At 46.2% G+C, this 19,354-nt stretch overlaps 1 protein-coding gene across 1 annotated transcript in view; it reads left to right on the forward strand.

Annotated features, from left to right (window-relative positions):
• The window catches only part of gbe1b (glucan (1,4-alpha-), branching enzyme 1b), a 92,360-nt gene that overhangs the window by 45,567 nt on the left and 27,439 nt on the right, over window positions 1-19,354 (forward strand). Inside the window, exons 11-12 of the mRNA XM_030337070.1 lie at window positions 12,802-12,912; window positions 13,610-13,781. Coding sequence (XP_030192930.1) covers window positions 12,802-12,912; window positions 13,610-13,781 — 283 coding nt within the window. The remainder of the gene's footprint in view (window positions 1-12,801; window positions 12,913-13,609; window positions 13,782-19,354) is intronic.

A 19,354-nucleotide genomic window follows, 5' to 3' on the forward strand; every position in this document is an offset into this window, starting at 1 on the left:
TGAGCAGAAGTATTAAAAAAAAATAATCGTCCTTAAGTCTTTCGGGGAGAATAGACACTTCAAAGCAATGCCGTACTAAATATTCAATACATGGAGTACTTTTAAAAAATTATCTTTACAATTAGAAAACTGTCAAGGATTTTTAAATTTGTGTCTTTTCATTTTAAAACAAAACGAAATTGCCAATGTCTTCTGCTCCTGTTTATGCCCTTAGAAATGTGAAGACAATTATTCTTGTCTCCTTTACCGTGGGTCTGAATGTAGTGAGACGTGTTGAGCTTCTCTGTCGAGGTCACAGCACTTCTGGTCCAGACTCGCATAGAGCCGCTGCGGTCCACTCAAGTGCTGGCAGCTCCGGAGAGAAGGAGCTGAATGTTCCGGCATATTTACATTACTGACAGTTAGCGATAGCTTTGTGTCAAGTGGCTGAAGTTTCTCAGTCTGGCTTAAGGTCGGTTTGAAGTTAAAGGGTTTGATTTTATTATGTGAGCTAAAGCAGTAAATCGTTCAAGAAGACGATGTCAGGTAGGCTTGAGTTTATGGGATGAAAGGGGAGGTAATATTATGGATATATGTACACAGTCTCAATCAGATGGATTTTAATGAAATTAGAAAGGAAATTTAGAACAATTACAAAAGAAAAAATCTATTAACCTTTTAAGCAATCAGGGATCTGCTCCTACTGTTATTTCCCCTCGATGTTATTATTCAATTCGGTATTGTATGCAATATAAATTAGCCCAAATTAAACATTGTAATTATTTAAGAAAGAGTTGGCTTGGGGAGAGAAAATATAAATATTTTTTTAATGAATTAACATGCTCTTTTTTGTCGAACTCTGGTTTGTTGACGTTATGTAAGCCTCTTGGAGGAGAGCAAATTAAACTTGTAGTTATACTGTTCAGGAGGCTGGTGGAGAGCCGTGGAGAACACCGACTTTGGGAGCGCTCCTCGCTCGCTCTGGGTTACAAATGTCCACAGAGGGCTCCACTTTAGCTCCTCAAACTGTTCAGATGAATACCCCCCCCCCCCCCCCCCCCCCCCCCCCCCCCCGCCCCAACACACCTACCCTACGGAGCACAGCGTGAATTTCATTCCAACATTTTACACATTTTAACAACGTTTTCCAACATCAGCACTGAGCTGGCAGGGTGTTCTGAGGTGAACAGAACAGACCCCAGGCTGCCAAACACTGAATTCACCCCAAATGACACACTACACACACTACACACTGCACACAACTACACAGTACACACTCTAAATGGACAGCACAGTTTGCATTATGGAGACTAAATGGAAATATGTGCTCCGTTTTGGCCTCCCGTTCACACTGAGCTGCTGTGTTCCACCGCAGAAAAATTCAATATTTTAAAACTGTGTGTGTGTGTGTGTGTGTGTGTGTGTGTGTGTGTGTGTGTGTGTGTGTGTGTGTGTGTGTGTGTGTGTGTGTGTGTGTGTGTGTGTGTGTGTGGTAACAGCTGGAGGAGTTGTGACATGCTGCTGTTTCTCCTCCCCAGGGGCAAGGCCTCACGTCGTTCATCAGCTCTGTCTCTCACAGCGGGACACACACACACACACACACACACACACACACACACACACACACACACACACACACAGAAAAAGAGTTAAGGATAGAGTCCCACGAATTACCTTCCGTAGCGATTCTAGCTCTTAGCGATGCTAACTCTTAGCTATGTTAGCTCTATAAAGCTTGTTCTATAAAGTTATTTCAAATGTAGTACACACTTTTAAAGGTGTTTGTTGCGGGTGCAAGTGGTGGACTCAGGCTATTTGAAGAGCAGGGGCGGGGATATAAAACTTGGGCACCTACTGCACGACATGAGGCCCTAACAGTGCGTAAGAGCTAAGATGCATCATGTTTGATGAAATAGGGTTCATCCTTGTTTACGATTAATATTATGTTATTAAGCGATCTAGATGGAAAGTATAACCACAACTCAATGCTAAAAACACACCGGGAACTATGAATCTTTTAATCTTCTCAAAGTATCTTGGGATACAGACATGTCATGTCTTCATGGCACCCACTTTTGAAAAACTGTGGGGGCCCCTTGCAGGGGAGGCTGTAAGGCACTGCATCTCATTATCTTCGCTGGAATTCTTTTCTTCATTGCAATGGTACTTTGTTGGGTTTTCTCACTGCGGAAAAGTGCTGGCAGATCTGCTTAGATTTAATTGATTAATTTGCATTTTTATTTTCCTGCGCTTTGTGAAATGGCTGAACCGTAAAACCACGTTTTTTAAAAGTTTTATAAATGTGTTTTGCGCGGCGAATTCTTGGAAGGAGGGGGCGTGCTAAGACCCAGTACAACTTTGTGAAACAATTTATTAACATTGTTGTCTATGAGCTTTCTAATGAGCAGCATTGTATAGGAAATGCTGCACACAGTGTTATACTGAGAGGCTTAACCCTAACTTGAACTTGAAAATAAATCTCGAGCTCCGCACATCCACACACACCGTAGTGTTGTACTATATTTGTCCGGGAAGTTTAACTCTCGCTCGGAATGCGATCTTCGAAATCAACGGCTGTCCAGAAGGAGCTCCACACATCCGCACTTCACACTCGACGTTGTGTTATACTGTTAGTGTCCAAGAAGTTTAACCCCCTCTCGGAAGATGCACTCCACCACTGCCCGGATGCCCCAATGCCTGCATTCGAAGGGGGGAGACTTGCAAAACCATTGGATTTTACTGCTGTTTACAATTAAGGTCTTATTTCAGTAAAAGGGATACAATGGCATTGTTTACTATGTTGACGATCATACAACACATATTACCACCCACTCGCTCATGGGGAACACAACCAACTTATTCCAGCGCCTGCGACCGCCATGCAGTGGAATGGCAGGTGTGTGTAGCCCCGTGCGATACTGATGCCAGCTCAAGTCAAAGAGCGCCTCCAAAAAAAGCAGGTAACCTTGGCAGCAGCTGTTTTCAACAGTCATTTCTAAGGACGAGAAGGGCCTTGGGGCCAGGCGATCACGGATGCCGTGACATATACATCGCCAAAGATATGTTCCCCATTTATACGGTACAAAAAAGGGGTTAGTCAAGATGCTGCAAACGGGCCAGGTGGACTATATATTTTGGTATTTTAAATAAATGTATACTTTTGGGCCAAATCGCCCAGCCCTACTTGGCAGAGCACCTAAGCAGGCACTTCATGAGTTTCTTTCATCAGAAATGCACCTGTAGGGAACCTCGAGTTTTTCGCATTGTAAGGGCACCGATTTGGCACCACATCCCATTTTCTCCCCTGGAGGGGGCATACATCGGGAAGCCTCCCCTCATCCTCACGCATGAAGAGAACCCTTTGCAGCACCGCATCCTATTTCATCCATGAGAGGGGCACTTCTCCATCTGAGGAGCCCCTAATTAGGCTTTTTATCATGATTTCTCACTTGTAGTGCATCCCATTTTCTCTTCTGGAAAGGGCACCCTTTGGGACACGGCATGTAGGGGCTGCAGCAGGGGAAGGGCACCAGAAGGGTGCATCAGGTTCAGACCATTGTATGGGCAGCTTATAGGGCACTGCTCCACGTTACCTCGTCTAGAAGGGCACTCATTAAGACGCATTATCACATATTCTTGCTTTGGAGGGCACGTCATCATCATTTATGAAGGGGCTCCCCAGAGGCCACTCAATCCTTTTTCGCCCTTATGAAGGTCAGCCAATCCTCTTGTTTTAGTCACTCCAAAGTGCACTTTAACAACGCTTTTTCACCCATAGGGGCACAGACTTTATTTGCGCTCCCATTGTTGCCTAAAACATTGTCTCCCGCATATCAATTGCACACATACACCACAGAACCACTGCTGATACAAATCTGAGGGGAAACACTAATAATTACAAGGTTATGTAAGGTTAATGTAATGTAAAATGTGTGCATCAAAGTACTGAATGTAATGACTACATTTAGGATTTGACTGGCAGCAATGGAGTTTTAGTAACTTTATATAGTAGTACGTTTTGCTTTGCTTACTATTACAGAAGGTCAGGTCCCGAGTTATTTTCTTCAATTATTTGTTCATGCCTGAGCTGCTTTCACAAACTCCTGGTCTTTTATTTATGGTTTCAGTAGAGAGCTTGTCAGGGTCAGCGAGGTCATACACCAGAATCAAACTGGCAACTGAACAGCGTCTGGTTACCGAGGGGACAGGATAGACTTGTGCAATATAAACATCTCCTGTATTTGAGGCCCTGCGCCTACGCCATCTGATGATGAAACTTTAAAATGTTGTATTTTGGCTTTTCTTTTTTGGGGTGGTTTTGCTGTCTGTGATCGTGGAGAACTGCGTTCCATGTCGATGTTTATTTATCAGGTGTTATTCCCGGCGTTTGTGTGGGTAATTGTAACGACCCATTTGCCAAAATAATGAATCAACTCACCTTTAGGTTGGGCTCTGTTGAAAGAAGACGACTAGAGAGCTGTTATTTGTGTTTTCTTTGCCCTGCGTTGTTCTCAAAAAGACATGTGTTAATGACTTTATGAAAAGCTTCTTGTCTATCAAAGTCGATCACCGTTTGGTCTTTGACGACGGATCCCCGGAGCTGGAAATCACTTTATCTAGTGTCCTCTGGCCTCGCGTCCAGAAAGCCTCTGAAGCTAAAAGCCTGTTGCTAGGCTACTCAACACCCAGTCTACTTACTCTCCTGACCCAGGTTGGACGGATGGATGTCTTTAATTTTCCACTGTAAAATACTTTTAATAATCCAATAGAGGCTATTATGCGAAGAAAGTCTATCTAGAATGATTTATGGCAGGAGGCAAAATTAGCATATTTCCACAGAGGCATTGAAGACCTGAAAAGTTTGTTGCTATGCAAATGAGTGTTGTCATATGGAATAGTAAGCATTTTGAGCCGGAGCATCTAAAATAATAAGCATGCTTGGGGGGATAGACCCATGAGAAACATTGACATACCAAATAAAAAGAAGACATCTTTACAACTAGAAACCATTGAGGATAGTTTAATTTCTTTCTTTTTGACAAAACCTTCTTGCAAACACATCCAAACGGAAGGAGAACATCGTTTTAAAACAATAAAAAAAATGAAAAGAATTATTGTCTCTCTCTTAGACGTGGGTCTGAATGTATAGTGAGACGTTCTGTCGAGGTCAAAGCACTTCTGGTCCAGACTCTCATAGAGCGGCTACCGTCTCAGGCTGGCAGCTCAGGAGAGACGGAGACGAACGTTCCGGCGCGTTTACATTTCTAAAAGTTAGCGATAACTTTGTGTCAAGTTGCTGAAGATAGTTTTGTTTCTCAGATCTCTGATTTGATGCAAAAAAAAAAAAAGAAGCTTTTTAACACTCGTTTTGGAACACCACCACCGAGCTGGCGGGGGTTTTCTGAGGTGAACAGAACAGACTGCAGGCTGCCAAACTGCCGGCGCTGGACCGCCTTCAAATTACACACTGCACACACTGCACAGGACTGCACAGGACACGCATGTGATGGACAGCCCAGACTGCACTATGTATGACTATATGGAAACGTGAAATATTTTCGTGTTTGGGTGTGTGTCTGTGTAGCAGCAGTGGAGATTTAAAAGTGTGTGTGTGTGTGTGTGTGTGTGTGTGTGTGTGTGTGTGTGTGTGTGTGTGTGTGTGTGTGTGTGTGTGTGTGTGTGTGTGTGTGTGTGTGTGTGTGTGTGTGTGTGTGTGTGTGTGTGTGAGATAACAACAGCTGGGAGGAGTTGTGACATGCTGCTGTTTCTCCTCCCCAGGGGCAAGGCCTCATGTCATTCATCAGCTCTGTCTCTCACAGCATCACACACACACATACACGCATACACACCACTTGACACACACATTTACAAACACATATACATAGACAAACACAGACGCACACACCCACACAAAGAGACAGAGAGAGAGAAAGTGAAAGTGAATGAGACAGAGATAAGGAGAGAGTCCCCTGAATGACCTTCCTTAGCGATGCTAGCACCTGCCTACTCTTAATTACGTTAGCTCCTAGTGATGCTATCTAATAGCTACGTCAATTCCTAGCGCTGCTATCTCTCAGCGATGAGTGCTTGTAGAGGTTCAGCGAGCAGTCTCAGGTTTCCGGATATTCCCTGCAGGAGTTCCCCTTGTACGGCTTAATGCTTCACTCGCTCTGCAAAGTATTTCCCTCTCCATGTACCACATGTGTGTGTGCAATGTATTGCAGTGTGACCAGAGGCATAAGTCGTAGGCTCCAGGAGGTTCCTCTGGACCATCCAACACCCTCCCAGTCCCCACGGGGTGATATTGATGCTGTATGGTCTTACCCGAGGGCCTGGTAACGCTGGTGCAGACCAAAGAGCTGATGCTGTCTGATTAGCAACGTTAAGCAGTGTCAACTCTGATGGATCACGTTAGCGACACTCTCGGATTTAACGAGCAGCCCTTCCCTTTAGCTGGCCCAGATTAATGCTTGATTCAAACACTTGGGGACAGAGGAGGAGGAGGAGGAAGGGTTAGAGGATGAAGAGGACGTGGTGGATGAGGAAGAGGAGGAAGATCATGAAGAGATAGAAGAGGAAGAGGGGGGGGAGGAAAATCATGAGGAGGTTTAAGAGGAGGAGGAGGTAGTGGTAGATAGGGAGAGGGGGTAAAGGAGGAAGAGGAGGAAGAGGAGGATTGAGAGGTGGTAGAGGAGGAGGAGGAGGAGGTAGAACTGGAGCGGGACGATGAAGATGCTGGAGAGGGAGAGGATACAACTCAATGTAAACCCCCTTCTCTATCTCAACGGCCCCTTTCAGACATGCCATGTCTTATCCTGCAATGTTCCGGAAGATTCCCTGCATGGGATCAGGTGTGAATGTGAACAGGGGTCGATATTCCGGGAAATCTGCACCGGCAATTTCCGGGAAAAAAGTTATTTGTAACAATGTTTCCTTTAAAAGACTTATTTTGACTTATTTTTGGTCCGTCCATCACACGGTCGGCAAGAAGCGTTTCAATTATCAGAATTAAAAACAATCCCATGCATACTGTCGGTTGGTTGTTGGTATTTACTTAAAATGTGTCTCGAGCTAATGCATGTGAGCAACTGGTGGCATTAAGCATTAGTGTGGGCAGGAGTGAGTTAATTTCTCAAAACAAGTGAAGAGGGAAGAATTGAACCAGTTCTCCACTTCCTTGTTCTCCCTCTTCTTACTCTTCCTCTCCTGCTAATCTTACTATTCCACCTCCTCCCTCTCCCAACTTGTCCTCTCCCCCCCTCCCCCCCCCCCCCCCATCTGCCCCCTCCTCAAACCTTATCCTCATCCTCCTCCTCTTCTTCCTACTCCTCACTTGTCCTTCTCCTACCCAGTCCCGTGGCCTCCTCCACCTTCTACCTATTTTGCAACTTCCTCTGTTTCCCTCCTCCTCCTCATTCTTACTCCAGCTCTGTGGACCAATGAGAAGGGGAGGTGTTGTGGGGGGGGGGGGGGCAGGTGACGACAAGGGGTGATACGAAGGTGTCCCCATAGAAACGCCAAGCGAAAACACAGTTAAGAAAAAAAAGTGTGAAGAGAGTGAGTGGAGGGAGGAGTGCACCTGCATTCATTCATTCTCTCACTCGCGGTAAAACAATGTTTTCTCACGATCAAATACTCATCCATCCTAAAAGTTATGGGCTTGTACACGATGTCTGTGTCAAGAAAATATGTGTTTGCTGTACGGTGTTTGCAGATGCATTGATTTAAAAGTACAACTTATTACCGGTATCAGCTGTTGTTTCCCAAATAATTTATAGGGATAAACTGGGATATAGCCTACTTTGCTCGAGTTTATTGTTGTTATTAATGTTCTTATTTTAAAGCTTGACATAGCTTACTACAGTGTTCATTCATGCAGCCCCTATGGAAAAAAAATTGCAGTTCTGACCTGCCATGATACATCAAAATAGCAACACCAACTGCGCTATCCGCTAGGGCACTTAGACCAGGTATTTGTCTGTCAGTTACGCAACTGCTTTATCGATCTGTAAGATAGCACCATGTATCCTTTGCGCCAGACACGCCTCTGCTTTTCGCCGACACGCCTCGCAGGGCGCAAGTTTAGCGGCGCAGGTTTGCTGCGGGGAAAAATGGGCATTGCGCCGGGTGCAAACTAGCAACGATGCATGCGTCGGTGTAGAAAGTCAATTGCGCTGGATGCAAGATAGGGCCCTTTGTCTCTTAGCCAAATTATTTTCCAACTCAAAGTCATTTACACCACCCCATGAGAAAGAAATGGAGTGAGAGACACAGAAAGAGACGGATAAAAAGACAGACAGACACAGAGACACAGCTTCAAAGGGAGCGAAACAAACCGACATCCTGCTCAGTCATTGCTAGTATTTAAGATATAGGTGTGTGTGTGTGTGTGTGTATGTATGTATATATATATATATGTATGTATATGTATATATATATATATATATATATATATTTGTTTAATATTTTTTAATTTCAGAGAGGGGAGGGCCGTGTGTGTGTGTGTGTGTGTGTGTGTGCGTGTGTGTATTTTTGACATCCTGACTGTCCCTAATGAATGCAGAGCTTGTCCACTGACAGCAGGCTTTTAGCGCTAGGTGTGTGTGTGGGTGTGGGGGTGCCTGCGTCTCATTGGTGTTGAAAAAGGGGCGTGTCAGCGCGGCCGTCCCGGTTGGACGTGGGCGCGCTGACACGCGCGCCCACGTGACGGAGGCCTCTTCCATCCTGACACTACAACCCTTCTCCTACTCTCCTGTTATCCCCCACAACCACCACCTCCTTCTCTCCTCCACCACCACCTTCTCCTCCTACCACCACCAACTCCGTACTACCCCCATTACATCGCTCCTCCGTTCCCCACCACCAACATCAACGCCTCTTCCCCTCACCGCCTCCCGCCCCCCTCCTCTCTTCCCGCCATTAATTGCTCCCCGATCGTGCAAAATGTGCAAGTGGATTGTAGCAGGGTCAAGGTGAAGGGGGGGGGGAGAGAGAGAGAGAGAGAGAGAGAGAGAGAGAGAGAGAGAGAGAGAGAGAGAGAGAGAGAGAGAGAGAGAGAGAGAGAGAGAGAGAGAGGGAGAGAGAGAGAGAGAGAGAGAGAGAGAGAGCGCGCGCCGGGTGATATTGGTTATAGGATCGTCTTGTGTGGTTCTCTCTCATCTGAGCTCCGTGTGGGAGACAATGAGCCCGGGTGGTTTGTGTATTAAGCCTCGAGAAACAGTCATTTAAATAAATTACAGTACAAACGCAAATATTGTAGGGTGTTAGGGTGAGGTGGCAGGTGAACGGAAAACGATTTAAAATATCTCCTGAGTAAGCCATAAAATGTGCCCACGTTAAATCCATTCTAATTCTTCACACTGTCTAAATGTCAAAAGTGACATTAGACAGATTTGTTCAAAAAATGTTTTTTTCGTTTTTAATATTGTTCTACCTTCCTTTGACATCTTCGTTTATATGATTGTCTGGTACTGATTGTCCTTAACGTCCTCTAAACAGCTAAGTAAAGCACTATGAACACCCTTAGTGTCTGAAGGGTGCGTATAAATATCTCATCCTTGTCTTGTCTAATAGCCAACCTACATTCCCCAAAGTGTGTCAGATCTAGTCATTCCTGGTTTCCACAGACTTCTTCATCTCTATGTCTCCCCATGCCTCATCTCCTATCCCTCTCTCCCTCTCCCCCTCTCCCCCTCTCTCTCGCTAACGAGCTCCCAGCTTCCTTCTCCCCGTCGTCTCAGCCTGAACCGGGTCCTACCCTGGCGTTGAACCCGGCTTCCACCCTGGGTTCCTAAGAGGTCCTCAGGCCAAATGTGTGTTGAGTAATACAGCGATGATGCATCGAGGAGAGAGGCGGCGAGGAGAGGAATGAGATAGATGGGGCCAGGGAGGTGAAGGTCACGGAGGAAACAGAGGAGGAGAAGGAGGCAGAGAAGGAGGATCCGTCGGGCTCATGGCTGACATATTGATCGCCACAACTTACTCTTCTCTTTTCTCCCAGGATTAGGGGTTTTGGCTGGGGAGTTATATAGAGGCCCTCCCTGGACTGTCAATCTCCTGTCAGCGAGAGGTTCAGGGGAGCGGACCCACGTCCATCACAGAGAGGGGTAGACCTGTTGCTCATCTCTCCCATGCTGGGGGGGGGGGGGGGGGGGGGGGGGGGGGGGGGGGGGGGGGGGGGACTAGGGGAGAGGAGGCGAGGGTGTTCGGCAGAGGAGAGTAGGATGAGGATGATGTGGTGGTGGGATGAGGAGAGGAGATGGCGGGAGGAGGAGGAGGTAGTTAGCAGAGGAGATGTGGTGACGTGAGGGGGAGGAGAAGAGAAGGGGAGGAGGTAACGGGAGGAGAGGATAATGAGTGGGGCGGCTGAAGCCGGCCCCCTTGGCCGTGAGGTGCCGGGGGCCACAAGACACGTGAATTGGCCGCCCCTCGTAAAGTCGGGAGGGCAAAGATTTTTACAAAACTGTTCAGAATCAACTAGTGATTATGATAGCAACAGCTAATGGGAAGAAACAACAAAATCACTTCAACAAGTAATTCTCCCTCAACTGCAGGAAAGAAGGCTTGGAACGGTGCTGGAACTGTTTCAGTAGAAATGACTGCGCCATCCATTCGAAAGTTGTTGATCCATCCAGCAGCTATTATACAAATATAACTCCCGGACCTCCCGTCTATTTGAGTGGCAGGTTCCTGAACGATTTGGCGAGTTTTAAGGGAAGGAGCGGATTAATCTGGCAGTAGAGTCTTCATGTGTTAACCCTGCATGTTCCCAGAAGCCTAGTGTGGACCACCAACGATGGTAATGCAAGACTGATAGTCAAGACCAGAAGTTTAGTGTGTAGGCGCCCCCCGACTTGGGGGCAGGAACCTTCTTAACCTTAAAACTCTTCTTAATGTTGGTCTCCTCAATTAAAGCTATACTGTACGATGTGAGAGAGCTAGCATGATTTGAAATTAGCTTCTCTTCTGAGTTCCGTTTAACTCCTCCCCCACCCTTCAGGACTCCCTGCCCCAACCCCTCGACACAGAGCCGTGCACGAGCGCTAATGCTGCTTACGGCTTACTTCAACGGCAACCATTGCGTCACTTTTCAGGCCATTCAACTCCCTCAGCTGTCGCCATTGCTGAAAAGCGAATCCAATATTTATTCTCGTTTTCCCTCGAGCATTCGCCAACTTTTTTTTTGTTGCTGCCTTTTCATTTTCCGTCTTTCTTTTTCTTGCCTTTTTAAAAGGATGAACCGGGGCAAGTAACGGTGGCAGTGGTACCTTCTGTTTTTTTTCTTCCATCGTGTTAACGTTGTAGGCTCACTAGGTCTAGTCCACTGTCATGAACTACTATGATAACAACGCTTTCTTTGCCCTCCGTGAACGCGCTCAGGCCGGCTCAGGCTCGTACACAGAGGGGAGAGAACGCGCAGGCTTGTGATTGGTTCTTTAGATTCGGGTACAATGTCTCCGATTGGTAAGCATTTTAACAGGTTTATAGCAGATACAGAATTCGTTTTTTTTTTCGCTTCTTTTTCATTGCCCATAAGTTATTTATTGCTGTCATTATGTAAAAACCAATTTCAACAACATATTAAAAAGTGCATATCACTGAAAATCGTACAATATGCCTTTAAGGTGAACTGTGAAGTGGACCATTATTCCCATTGTCTAATAAGAGGGTACGGCTTCATACACATGTTGCACATATGAAGCAGTGCTCTCTCATCGTAGAAATAGCCCAGTTTGAAGGTTTCAGTCGGAGACCATGTTTTACCACGCACTTTGATTGAAGTGAAATGCCATTTTGAATTAATACCGGTGTCTAAGTTTGCCTTCTTATTTTTACACATTTCCCAGACTGCTACCCGCTTTGAGTTGAAGGGTCCTTTAGCAAGGCACTGCTCCAGGCGTTTTTATTAAATCAATAACGCTGATGAGCGTTTTTGTGTGTGTGTGTGTGTGTGTGCGTGTGCGCGCGCGCGTGTGTGTGTGTGTGTGAGAGTTTGTGTGGGTGAATGCAAAGCAAAAAGGCAAAGCGCTTGGCGATATTCAGAGGCCCCTGTGTGTTTTAGAAAAGCTTAACAGTGGTACGCCCATATTTAATATTTATTTACCATGTCTCATTAAACCGCATGCTGCTCAGGGCCGACGCTGGCCTGAATGAACCGGTAAAACCTGTCTGCCAGAGGGCTCCACCCAAGACACGGCCGCTGACGAGCCCTCGTTTACTCCTGACCTATCACAGAAGACCTCGCGGCTGGTTGCTTGTCAAGTTCGGAAAGCGGGGTCGACTTTATTGTGGAGTTGTCTTTTCGTCCCTCGCAGTCTGAATGAACTCCGCTCTGAACTTGGGGGGAGCGGGGGGGGGGGGGGGGGGGGGGGGGGGGGGGGGGGGGGGGGGGTTGGGTTGCTCGGCTGGCAACGCACGTTTGTCTGCTGGTCTCTGCGAAGTTATTACTGTAAGAACTCCGTAATGGCGGTTTTTAAAAGATGGACGTAACCCTGATAGAGTGGTGGAGGAGGGGAGATAGTCCTCAAAATAGAGATTGATAGGGGAAGGGAGGGATGAGAGAGAGAGAGAGAGAGAGAGAGAGAGAGAGAGAGAGAGAGAGAGAGAGAGAGAGAGAGAGAGAGAGAGAGAGAGAGAGAGAGAGAGAGAGAGAGAGAGAGAGAGAGAGAGAGAGAGAGAGAGAGAGAGAGCATTTCGGAGTTGTGTGTAAACATACCTTACTAACTCTTACTCACAACACACTTCATGATTCTCAGTATGGATCTGTATCTGGCAGCCGTCGATCGCTTCAGACGCTTTCAATAATCTCTTGTTGCCGGGCAGATCCTGAAGGAGTTCAAGGATGAAGACTGGGATATAGGAAACATCATCCACACACTCATCAACCGGCGCTACGGGGAGAAGTGCATCGCCTACTCCGAGAGCCACGACCAGGTACAGACATCACTAAGTACACCTAGTTCTGTAGCTCTCTTTCTACTATTGAGACGTTAGCAGATGCTTCCATCCAAAGCCACTCACAGGAACTCATTTACAGCAGTCGAGTAAATTTAGATTTGTAAAGCCCTAAATCAGAGTTAAAGTCTCCAAAGAGCTTAATTACCAAGGAAGAAACATTGGGAATGCAGATCCAGGGATTCTTCCCTTCAGGGATGGTTAACATTGACACATAATGTTAGCCTAACAAACAAAAGTTTAGTAAAGTTTGATTGTTAGAAAATAGAAAAGTTGTAGTTTGGTTGTTCCCCAACCAAAATGTTCTGGGTACAATACCCTAATGTCCACAACCTGACCCCTAGCTGCGACTTGTCGTGTCTGAATTCACTCTAAATTTGGGTAATTTTGGGTAAAGGCGTCTGCTGAATGAGGAACGATGAAAATGTAAACAAAGAGAAAGGCATCTTGCATTTCGGCCTAGGTTCCTCATTCCCAGTCTGGGATTAAGAAAGTACATCCAATATTATGCATAAAGAAGGGGTGTGAAGGGGTGTTTACGCGGGAGCTGGCACCCCTGTGAACGACCAAAACCTGAAAGTGTTTTTGTGCAGAAGTAGTCTTGGTAGAAGTTTGGTTCCCCTTTCAACAAGTGTTCCTGCTTCGCTGACCCAGCCTCCCCTTGTGCCCGGCCCAGGCGCTGGTGGGAGACAAGACGCTGGCCTTCTGGCTCATGGACAAGGAGATGTACACCAACATGAGCTCCCTGGTCCCCATGACCGCCGTCATCGACCGAGGCATCCAGCTGCACAAGATGATCCGCCTCCTCACGCACGCCCTCGGAGGCGAGGGCTACCTCAACTTCATAGGTGAGTCGTCATGGTAACGCAGTAACGAACGCCCGGACAAAGGGAAAAGCCGAGACCTGGAGGAAAGTGGATTGCATGGATTGAGTTGTTAGGTACGGTGGACTCTTTCGTGAAGAGGAGAACTTAAGTGGACACAGAGGTCACAGAGGTCACAGTAAGATCCACTTGAACATAAACGCACGGTCCGTTAATGTTCGTTAATGTTCAAGTGAATCTTACTGTAGAAGCTTAAATTTGAACCCTCAGAGGTAAAAAGTGGTACCAAATTATTTGGGTGGCAGGGTTCTAGATTGCTCTAAATCGGGTTCTTATTTCAGTAACGGTGATCAAATGGGATTACTATGTCGACGATTATATATGACAAATGATCACGTATCTCTTTTGGCTCTACAACTTTCTCTGGGACGCGGCCATCAACATAATCCTCTGTACAGACGGAGCTCCGCATATCCACACAAACATCGACGCAGGTGACCCTGGTCGTGTTATCCAACGTGATCTCAAACGTCAAATGACCCAAAACAACCTCTCTGTCTGCCGGTACATTGCCCCCTATCGACTGGTCAAAGAAACCATAATTTGATGATAATAAAAGATAATTGTCCTTGTGTCCTTGACCCTTGGCACATCACTCCCTTTAAATCTAGAGCCTCCAAATTATAATTGTTTTAGACTTAAATGCCCTGATTAATATTAAAAAAGACAGACGTCTCTGTCTGACTCCCAACTCGGTCTGTGCCCACATGAAGGGTGTGATTGCATCACTCCCTGTAGTGCTATGACCCCCATGTTGATGATATTAATCTTTTGAAAATCTCTTTCAAAAGATTCTTCAACTTTTCTGATTGCATTCATGTTTCAAAACTCTATAAAGTGGTATACATTTGTCCTGGTTATGTCGTTATGATTATCATGTTTAGATGAAGGGTTAGCAATGATACAAAGCAAACACTTTATGGTTGCCTCACAAAAAACAAGTCGGCCTAGTCCCTCAGAAGAAGAAGACATTTCATCCACAGTCACTCCAGTTGGGTGGACGCCCCGATTATTATTACAAAGGGTAACCATGGGTAATGTATTCCACGCAAATGTTTCCATGGCCCCCTGTTATTTTTCCATGCATTTTTGACACACATTCAGGGTTACTTTGTAATAATTATTTATCAAGATGTATTTTTAATTCTGATGACCTCACTGGCCAGCCTAAGGCATGGCTTTCATGAAGATGATAAATATGAGAAAATGCCAAAGTTAAAAAACATTTATTATAAAGCCAAAAGCACAACCTCAGCATCTGTATTCATCCCAAGCTGCCTTCGTGGCCAGGTCGTGGTACTCAAATTGTTGAAAATATAAGGTGAAAGGCTAAGGATAGAAATAATAAATAAATAAAATATTACATGGCATCCCAACATCAAACTTTGCATGGCTTGAGACCTGACTGAACCAAATCAAAAGTTTCCCAGGTGGCTGTGAAGAATTTTACACATTAACAGCGCGAAACCACTTTCTCTTTATATTCAAGTTAAAAAGGCAATAAAACCTTTCTGTGCTCATCCCTTTCCCAAACACATCTGGGTTTGAGTGATCGCGTCCTTGAGACCATAGGCATTTGATTCTTAATCGCAGCCTATCCTTTGTGGGATTTTCTGTCTGGCATGGAAATGTGTTTTTTTTTTACTGCCAAGGAGCGCCTGTGAGTGAGTTTGCAAATCCAATAATATCGATATTGTTGGTGTTTGACTATTTCGGATAGAACATTGTTCAGATACAATGCAATGATGGCCAGCGGTTACTCACAATATGGAACTTCCGCAAGGAGCAGCTAAAGTAAATGTATTTTTAATGGGATTTAACTCTAACAAGTGAAAGCACATGGCATATGGACATGAAAGATACATCACTCTTACCCTGAAAGTTTGAAGCTCTTACTTTCAAAGTGCTATGCACGTACCTTGAAAGTGATGCTCTGTAAACGCCCCTTATACTTTGAAAGTCCACGTTCAGCCGACATTCTATTTCTACTGCCATTTTACCTTTCAGTTACGCCTCTTATATCTCTTATCTTATCTCAGCCACCTGTAATCGCCTCAAATCGTCCATGAATCCTTTTTTTTATATTTGTTCCTTGCTTTGCTCTGTCCCTTTCATGGGTTTATGCTTGCGGTCCCGCCCGTCTCAAGTCAAGGTGGTACACACAGCCATGAAAAGTAGCTGACATTGGAGGGTGTTCACACTACAGAGCGGGGATGAAAGATCCAGACGCTGCTGCCTTTCAAAACAAAAGCCTCTTCTCCGTCGCGGCTGGAAAGGCTCGCTGTTTTGATGTCTCTCCGCCATGGGGGGGTGGGGGTATATTGGGTGGAGGGGGGGCATCTGACTGTACCCCCGCCTGTTGGCGAGGATAATGAAGGGGTAATTGAGGATGTCGGGGGGGCGACCTTGGCCCGGTTGGTGTGTTTGTGTCTGGGAGCGTGTCTCTGATTGGGAAAGGAAGGTGGAGGTAAACACACCACAGAACCATCCCCTCTCTCTCTCTCTCTCTCTCTCTCTCTCTCTCTCTCTCTCTCTCTCTCTCTCTGTCTCTCTCTCTCTCTGTCTCTCTCTCTCTCTCTCTCTCTCTCTCTCTCTCTCTCTCTCTCTCTCTCTCTCTCTCTCTCTCTGTCTCTCTGTCTCTCTCTCTGTCTCTCTCTCTCTCTCCCCTACAGCATCTTAGCTCAACCTGCTGCTGCGCCGGCTTACTTCTCTTTCTCTCTCTCTCTCTCTCTCTCTCTCTCTCTCTCTCTCTCTCTCTCTCTCTCTCTCTCTCTCTCTCTCTCTCTCCTACAGCATCTTAGCTCCACCTGCTGCTCATGTGTTCCGTAGCACTGTGTGCAGTAACCACGGTAACTGAGGTCAATATCGATTTGTTTTTTGAGGCACCCTTAACTGGTTTTGTATATCATATCTGATCAAATTTTTTTATTAGATTGGTCAAATGATTTTATTAAAATAAACAAAATATATTATAAAGGAGGATTCAAAGGACTTCTTAAACCAAACTCCCTGGTCCCATTTAAGCCAAGCTAATACTCCCTTATAGTGGGAGAGAATCATTTAAAACATTTTCTTTCTCAGGACCTTCAACAGAGGGTAATCCAATACAAGTTTTCTCTCTCAAATCCCTCGTGGCGTTCGCCTCAACACCCCGACCCTGAGAAATAAACCAATCCCTGGCAGTAGACGACACAATAGGGGAGGAAGTGGGGAAAAGGAGGCGGGGAAAGAGATGGGAGTAAATGAGAGATGACATGGCTGTTGCCGGATCAATGGCCGTGGAGTCATTTAGGCGGCGCTGGGCAATAACAAACAGTTTGAGCGGGAAAATCGATTTGGCAGTTGGCAAGCCGAGGAGAAGCCTGTTGATTGACTCGCGTCTGGCGGTAAACACCGAGCGGTGTGGAGACGAGTGGCGGTCAAGTCTGAGACATAACCGCGACACACGGCAACCAAGTAATGAAACACCGCAGGGTCGGCAACAGAGTCTGATTTTGAACGATTATTTTAAATTGAGGGTTGGGCAACCATTGAGCTACCACTCTTGGCCAACTACCTGCTTCTTTGTGGTGGCCCTTTGAAACTTATCCAATAGACCATCTGTCTTGAGAAGTAACTGTGTTTCTAAAGTCACTTTTTCTTTTGTCAATTTGCTGAAGCTACTTCCGCTGTTGAATTAATGTACATTTTAATATTTTAGAGTCTGTGATTGCATTAACCTTCCACACTACAAGGAATCAATATACTAAGGAACTATGGTTTGTTGGCAGGGGCATTGTTTTTTTTTTTTACAACACTGCACTTTCAAAAAACCTCAGGCGACACCAACCTCAACCTCACCCCAAACTCCGAACATTGATCTCGGCGTTGCTGGAATCCCTCCAAAGGAAAACAAATTGATCCTTGGCTCCCACTCGTGCTGCTAATTACTGAGCGGTCGGTGTCACTGTCGGCCCCTTATCTGACACCCGGGGGGCCTGCGTGGGGTGGAGAAGGGGGAACCAGGGATGTGTCTGACATCACCCTCCGTGTGAACACCTCACCCCGGCCCTTTATCGGCCCATCACTGCTCCGATGTTAAGCCAGGCTGCCAACGAGGGCACGCCTTACCTTCCGATTGCCCTTTTTTAAAATGAAAAGGGTTAGCTGTATTTGTGTAGGGACTTTTATTTTATGATGAGAAAGTGCCCCTGCATCAAGGCAGAAAAAACGGACAATGGCATTAATGATGTACAACATTTAAGGTTTAAACTGTTTAACTGTATAAGCCAAAATAATACAAGGAAATGCTACTTGGAACAGGGCCAGCTAGCAGGGGAAAGAGTTGACCGAATCTGCCAAACTTTGTCCACAGTCGATTGATAAATAGAGTTCACTTGATAGGCCTGGACAATTACGTGGTGTCGAATCAAGAATATCTTTGGATGAAAAGTTGGGGAGAAAGTAAAAGTGAGGGCGGTAAGACAGGTCATGTATTTGTCATCTTAAGTGGCTGGGATAACCTTCCAAAGACCTTTTCACACCCATTTTCACTAATGCTCTTTAAAACTTAAATTGGTCATAATAAGAGATTTAGTGCCAAATAATCTCTATCCTTTCTGCTTATTTGTGTTAAATCAAGAAGGGCTTTGATGAAACCGGGGGAAGGGCAATCCCTTAATCAATCCTTCTTTGGAGTAGAAAAATATGTATATTTAAAAGGAAGCTTTTGTACTTATTGTTGGGGTGAGGTTTAACCAGGATGTTTATCCTTTATAAATAATTGTGGACAATTGGACTTGTGGAGCTAGCATGTAGTTAGCATGTAGCTTACTTGTAGCTACCATTTAACTAGCCTGTAGCTAGCATTTATCTAGCTTGTAGCTGGCTTGTAGCTCCCTGCCTGCTCTCTGCGTACAGCAGCTCACTACTAGCTCCCTACTAGCTCCCTGCCTGCTCTCTACATACAGCAACTCCCTACTAGCTACCTATGAGCTCCATACTATCCCCTGCCGGCTCTCTGCATACAGCAGCCCTCTAATAGCTCCCTACTAGCTCCCTACTAGCTCCCTGCCTACAGCAGCTCCCTACTAGCTCCCTGCTAGCTCCCTGCCTGCTCCCTGCCTACAGCAGCTCCCTGCTAGCTCCCTGCCTGCTCCCTGCCTACAGCAGCTCCCTGCTAGCTCCCTGCCTGCTCTCTGCCTACAGCAGCTCCCTACTAGCTCCCTGCTAGCTCCCTACTAGCTCCCTGCTAGCTCCCTGCTAGCTCCCTGCTAGCTCCCTGCCTGCTCCCTGCCTACAGCAGCTCCCTAATAGCTCCCTACTAGCTCCCTACTAGCTCCCTACTAGCTCCCTGCCTACAGCAGCTCCCTACTAGCTCCCTGCTAGCTCCCTGCCTGCTCCCTGCCTACAGCAGCTCCCTGCTAGCTCCCTGCCTGCTCCCTGCCTACAGCAGCTCCCTGCTAGCTCCCTGCTAGCTCCCTGCCTGCTCTCTGCCTACAGCAGCTCCCTACTAGCTCCCTGTTAGCTCCCTACTAGCTCCCTGCTAGCTCCCTGCT

This window comes from Gadus morhua, chromosome 16 (assembly GCF_902167405.1).
Source record: "Gadus morhua chromosome 16, gadMor3.0, whole genome shotgun sequence".
Classification (NCBI taxonomy): domain Eukaryota; kingdom Metazoa; phylum Chordata; class Actinopteri; order Gadiformes; family Gadidae; genus Gadus; species Gadus morhua.